Source organism: Oncorhynchus mykiss, chromosome 9 (assembly GCF_013265735.2).
Source record: "Oncorhynchus mykiss isolate Arlee chromosome 9, USDA_OmykA_1.1, whole genome shotgun sequence".
NCBI classification, from domain to species: Eukaryota; Metazoa; Chordata; class Actinopteri; order Salmoniformes; family Salmonidae; genus Oncorhynchus; species Oncorhynchus mykiss.
In genome coordinates, this window is record NC_048573.1 from 8,983,877 (window position 1) to 8,991,019 (window position 7,143).

The following is a 7,143-nucleotide window of genomic DNA, read 5'->3' on the forward strand; positions in this document are numbered from 1 at the left end:
CTCACAACGTGCCAAACCTCACAACGTGCCAAACGTCACAACGTGCCAAACGTCACAACATGCCAAACGTCACAACATGCCAAACCTCACAACGTGCCAAACGTCACAACGTGCCAAACGTCACAACATGCCAAACGTCACAACATGCCAAACCTCACAACATGCCAAACCTCACAACACGCCAAACCTCACAACACGCCAAACCTCACAACACGCCAAACCTCACAACACGCCAAACCTCACAACACGCCAAACGTCACAACACGCCAAACCTCACAACATGCCAAACCTCACATCACGCCAAACCTCACAACACGCCAAACCTCACAACACGCCAAACCTCACAACACGCCAAACGTCACAACACGCCAAACGTCACAACACGCCAAACCTCACAACACGCCAAACGTCAACATCTCTTGCAAAACCAAACACACACTATTTTAACTCTTCTCAAAATTGTGTTTTTTTTTTTTGCATTAAAACTCTACACACGAACCATCAAATGTTTAGCTCTTACAAACACGCCAACTACACACGAACCATCAAATGTTTAGCTCTTACAAACACGCCAACTACACACGAACCATCAAATGTTTAGCTCTTACAAACACGCCAACTACACACGAACCATCAAATGTTTAGCTCTTACAAACACGCCAACTACACACGAACCATCAAATGTTTAGCTCTTACAAACACGCCAACTACACACGAACCATCAAATGTTTAGCTCTTACACACGCCAACTACACACGAACCATCAAATGTTTAGCTCTTACAAACACGCCAACTACACACGAACCATCAAATGTTTAGCTCTTACAAACACGCCAACTACACACAAACCATCAAATGTTTAGCTCTTACAAACACGCCAACTACACACGAACCATCAAATGTTTAGCTCTTACAAACACGCCAACTACACACGAACCATCAAATGTTTAGCTCTTACAAACACGCCAACTACACACGAACCATCAAATGTTTAGCTCTTACACACGCCAACTACACACGAACCATCAAATGTTTAGCTCTTACACACGCCAACTACACACGAACCACCAAAAGTTTAGCTCTTACAAACACGCCAACTACACACGAACCATCAAATGTTTAGCTCTTACACACGCCAACTACACACGAACCATCAAATGTTTAGCTCTTACAAACACGCCAACTACACACGAACCACCAAAAGTTTAGCTCTTACAAACACGCCAACTACACACGAACCATCAAATGTTTAGCTCTTACACACGCCAACTACACACGAACCATCAAATGTTTAGCTCTTACACACGCCAACTACACACGAACCATCAAATGTTTAGCTCTTACACACGCCAACTACACACGAACCATCAAATGTTTAGCTCTTACACACGCCAACTACACACGAACCACCAAAAGTTTAGCTCTTACAAACACGCCAACTACACACGAACCATCAAATGTTTAGCTCTTACACACGCCAACTACACACGAACCATCAAATGTTTAGCTCTTACACACGCCAACTACACACGAACCACCAAAAGTTTAGCTCTTACAAACACGCCAACTACACACGAACCATCAAATGTTTAGCTCTTACACACGCCAACTACACACAAACCATCAAATGTTTAGCTCTTACAAACACGCCAACTACACACGAACCATCAAATGTTTAGCTCTTACACACGCCAACTACACACGAACCATCAAATGTTTAGCTCTTACACACGCCAACTACACACGAACCATCAAATGTTTAGCTCTTACACACGCCAACTACACACGGACGTGACAAATGTAAAATATTTCAGAATAAATAGTAACAGACAAAACACACAGTAGAAGACAAATAGGCTTGTTATGTATGAAGAAAAAAGGTGCATCCTGTCTCCTATTTGGGGGGGGGGGGGGGGGGGAGTAGCGTCAGCCCTGGCACGCCCACTTGTCTATGTCACCACAGGCCTCCTCCTCATCTTCGTCCCCCTCTGACTCTCACTCCTCTTCCTCTAACTCTCGCTCCTTTAATTGGCCTCCATTGTTGTCCAAACCAAGAAAGCCAACCCGAAGCCTATTTATAGTGCTAAAGCTCCGATTTCTAAGCGATGAAATCAGCTAGAAGTGTTTTCACACTGTCAGCACTGTGTGTCGGTCATAGGTACATTTTGAATGGCAGTTTTTTCCCCCAAAACGAAACACAAGATCTGTTACTTTTGAACACTGCGTCTAATGCAGAGAACAGTGTTTAGGAAGACGTGGGTTTTACAATTTGCAAACTGAGTGTAAAAGCAGATAAATGTGCTTGTATTTTTTGCAGACTTGGTGTGACGATGAGGCACATGAGTTAACGGTTTCACTGAGAGTTCCTCAAGTACCACTTTTAGTGTGTAAGAGATGGTAGAAAACTGTAACCTCTAGGCTACCATCAGTCCAGGAAGTAAAATTAAATTCCAATTCTATAATAAAAAAATAAAATAAAAAAAATTCAATGACATTAAAACAAAGCAAAGAGTAGCTATTTCTTTCCAAAGTTCACTTCTTTTTTTATATATATAAAAATAAATATGGGATGTGGTCAATTCGAAGTGAATACATCATGCATTTCTATCTGAACGTTGGCCAACATTGTGTCCTGCTGAACGTGGTGCTGATTTCCAACAGCCCATTCATTCACAGCCGATACAGATACTGTACCTATCGGCGTTTTGTCTGGTGGTACATGTGAGTCGTCATTCACAGCCCGATACAGATACTGTACCTATCGGCGTTTTGTCTGGTGGTACATGTGAGTCGTCATTCACAGCCCGATACAGATACTGTACCTATCGGCGTTTTGTCTGGTGTTACATGTGAGTCGTCATTCACAGCCCGATACAGATACTGTACCTATCGGCGTTTTGTCTGGTGTTACATGTGAGTCGTCATTCACAGCCGATACAGATACTGTACCTATCGGCGTTTTGTCTGGTGGTACATGTGAGTCGTCATTCACAGCCCGATACAGATACTGTACCTATCGGCGTTTTGTCTGGTGGTACATGTGAGTCGTCATTCACAGCCCGATACAGATACTGTACCTATCGGCGTTTTGTCTGGTGGTACATGTAAGTCGTCCCATATAAAACGGTTCCCTGACAGGTTTGAAGAATACACATCTCCCCCCCCAGTCTTTTGGTCAGAGGACTCCTCCAGCTGTAGAAAAACAAAGTAGAGTTGACAGCACAGCGCTGATTACATCAATGGCTGATAGGGGAATTCCAGGACAGACAGTATTTTGACCCTTGACCAGATCAACCTGACCAACCTGAAGTGGGACTGGTGCCTGGCCACATTCTGCCTCAGCCTTCTGCTCCTGATATGGGAGGGGGTTCCCACCACACTACTGAACAACAGATCCACCAGGTCATGTGAGTAGCCTGTGAATTAAATCAAATATAATCACTCAATAAACATATAGCGGATATTATATATATATATATGTTTAGTGATGATACTAATAGAGGGACTGTAAGTACAGAATAGAGTCAGACCAGTGATGCTGAAGGTGGTATTACTTACTATACAACCAGCCAACGTTACTGAATGCTTGTGTTATGTAAGACTGGTACTCGGGGCTAGACATGCACCATCCTTCATTCATTTATGCCCTAGAAAATACACAATAGACTTTTATGAGAACGGGCATGTTGTTTGTAGCACTAGTAGGAGACGAAGATCCTGAATGTTAGCTAGTTTTAACCTATATAGCTAGTTTTAACCTAACCCTTGATCATGACTCCCACTTCCATTAAAGGCAGACTGCCGACGGGCCCTGAGTTACCGACTGCTAACCCAAACAATATACCTGTTTTCATAAAAGTAGCTAGCTACCTAAATTGCAAATCTGGGTTAGTTATCATTATCTTTGTCCGAGTTTAAATTACTTGGCTGACTAGCTAAACTTTCGTTTTCGTAATGGGTCCCCAAACGACTCTCCTTCGCCTTCACACGGTGTGAATGCAAATGCTCACAATATCGACGACAAGCTGGCTGACGTTGAGTCCTGTCAAAACGGGTCGCCAGGTGTAACGTTAGGCATGCAACTCTTCCTCTCTGAGACATTACACATTGGGGAGAGACTATGTATTTGGCTAGTTACATCACGGGTATCATAGCCACACACAAGTCACAAGCATCATGTTGTGTGTTTGTTGTAAATAATGTTGTAAATAATCCATTCCTTGCCATCTTGCACAATATTGTTGAATGCATTAGAAATCTGCACCAACTATATGCAAGTCGATTTTCACTCCTATGCCGAGAAAGTGTGCATGCATTGCAGACTTCACAGCCCACAACAGGAGGAAGCTGGGGGCGGACACCACCTTGTTGTCTCTGGGCAATTGGACATCATTGGTAAAAGTGGGCTTGTAAGTAATTCATAACTATCCCATCCCTACCCGTTACGATTGCAGTCACTTCCAAATGTTGTTTTGGAAGATACTGGCTTTATGACCAAAATGATCCTGTTTACACTTCGTGGTTCATTTTGATACTAGAATCAATGTTTCTGACTCATATCGATGCCACGTAGGCCCTTTATAAGTGTATAAGTTGGTTCTAGGAGACAGTTCAACTTTAAAACTGCAACATGTTCTGTTATTCTCATGGCAAAATGTGAGGAATATCATGAGGTGATTAATTATATTAAACAGCTATTTTTTCCGCTATGCTCCATGGACATTTTTTGGGAATTTCAGGAAATTAGCTTTAAAACTGCAAAATGTTCTCTCAGACAAAATGAGTCAAATTGAATTATAAAACTTTTTTTTTTTTTTAGGGGGGTTGGGGGGCCTTCCACGTATACTGTATTCTCAAAATATCCCTCCATATACCATAATAAATTTGGTCAAACTGTAAAAAAATATATATAAAAAAAGAATAATGTTTTAAAAAAACATGGGGGAATACGCTCATCTACTGTTTGTCTCCCCACCACCACAATTCCGCCCTTGCAGTGTACACATATCTCACTGTCAACTGCATTTATTTTTAGCAAACTTAACATGTGTAAATATTTGTATGAACATAAGATTCAACAACTGAGACATAAACTGAATAAGTTCCACAGACATGTTAGTAACAGAAATGGAATAATGTGTTCCTGAACAAAGGGGGGGTCAAAAGTAACAGTCAGTATCTGGTGTGGCCACCAACTGCATTAAGTACTGCAGTGCATCTCCTCCCAATGGACTGCACCAGATTTGCCAGTTCTTGCTGTGAGATGTTACCCCACTCTTCCACCAAGGCACCTGCAAGTTCCCGGACATTTCTGGGGGGAATGGCCCTAGCCCCCACCCTCCGATCCAACAGGTCCCAGACGTCCCGTGCTCTTCGCTAGCCATGGCAGAACACTGACATTCCTGTCTTGCAGGAAATCACGCATAGAAGTATGGATGGTGGCATTGTCATGCTGGAGGGTCATGTCAGGATGAGCCTGCAGGAAGGGTACCACATGAGGGAGGAGGATGTCTTCCCTGTAACGCACAGCATTGAGATTGCCTGCAATGACAACAAGCTCAGTCCGATGATGCTGTGACACACCGCCCCAGACTATTTTCACCTTTGTGACGGACCCTCCCCCTCCAAATCGATCCCGCTCCAGAGTACAGGCCTCGGTGTAACGCTCATTCCTTCAACGATAAACGCGAATCCGACCATCACCCCTGGTGAGACAAAACCGCAACTTGTCAGTGAAGATAACCTTTTACCAGTCCTGTCTGGTCCAGCGACGGTGGGTTTGTGCCCATAGGCGATATTGTTGCCGGTGATGTCTGGCGAGGACCTGCCTTACAACAGGCCTACAAGCCCTCAGTCCAGCCTCTCTCAACCTATTGCGGACAGTCTCAGCACTGATGGAGGGATTGTGCGTTCCTGGTGTAACTCGGGCAGTTGTTGTTGCCATCCTGTACCTGTCTCGCAGGTGTGATGTTCGGATGTACTGATCCTGTGCAGGTGTTGTTACACGTGGTCTGTCACTGCGAGGATGATCAGCTGTCTCCCTGTAGCGCAGTCTTAGGCGTCTCATCTGCAGTCCTCATGTCTCCTTGCAGCATGCCTAAGGCACGTTCACGCAGATGAGCATGGACCCTGGGCATCTTTCTTTTGGTGTTTTTTAGAGTCAGTAGAAAGGCCCCTTTAGTGTCCTAAGTTTTCAAAACTGTGACCTTAATTGCATACTGTCTTTAAGCTGTTAGTGTCTTAATGACCGTTCCACAGGTGCATGTTCATTAAGGCGGAGCCTGTCTGCATACCGCATCCCTACTGGTCGAGTCATGGCTCCGGAACAGAACATCCGCTGTCATAGCCAATGGGCTGCCAGAGAGACCACAGACAGCACTGACGTATAGACACAGACACACAACTGCCTGAACCCATAAAATGTCCATATCGATATTGTCCACATGATGGCGCTCTGAGTCTGGCAGGTGTAAGCGAGTTTCTGCTCGGTAGCCTTCAGATCGAAGATCAGCTTCCCCTTCCCTGATCCTAACCTTAACCATTAGAATGAAACAATATGCAAAACTGACCTAGGATCAGCATCTAGGAGCAACTTCACCCTACACTGAACCACAGGGACAAGCACATACAGAAAGGAGGAGATGTACATAGCCTTTCTGGCTTCACTGGGCCTATAAAGGGACCGATTGAAGTCAATGTCTTTGACTCAGTGTTGTAGGCTTCAATAGGCTACATGCTGATTAAAAATCACTTTCTGTGTCTCTGTATGTCATTGTAGCCTGTGAAGGCCTACTACTAAGCTTGTCAAATAAACAATTTTTCCACTTTCACTGCTCGTTTTTTGTCCCCCAAAAAATGTGAACCTTGAAACACGGACACCTGGCGCGCATACCTGAGGAAAACACTTCTCCAGGTGAGGGCAAAGGTCAGGGCCTGGTTTCAAGTGTTATCGACTACATCGCTGGGCGAGGTGTAGTTGTTATGTGGGCGAGGAGTAGCTGTTATGTGGGCGAGGAGTAGCTGTTATGTGGGCAAGGAGTAGCTGTTATGTGGGCGAGGAGTAGCTGTTATGTGGGCAAGGAGTAGCTGTTATGTGGGCAAGGAGTAGCTGTTATGTGGGCGAGGAGTAGCTGTTATGTGGGC

At 44.4% G+C, this 7,143-nt stretch overlaps 1 protein-coding gene across 1 annotated transcript in view; it reads left to right on the plus strand.

Annotated features, from left to right (window-relative positions):
* si:dkey-183c6.7 (urea transporter 1) overlaps positions 1 to 6,824 on the plus strand; it is a 32,440-nt gene extending 25,616 nt beyond the window's left edge. Inside the window, exon 9 of the mRNA XM_036987256.1 lies at positions 6,275 to 6,824. Coding sequence (XP_036843151.1) covers positions 6,275 to 6,389 — 115 coding nt within the window. The 3' untranslated portion in view covers positions 6,390 to 6,824. The remainder of the gene's footprint in view (positions 1 to 6,274) is intronic.
* The last annotated feature ends 319 nt before the right edge of the window (positions 6,825 to 7,143 follow it).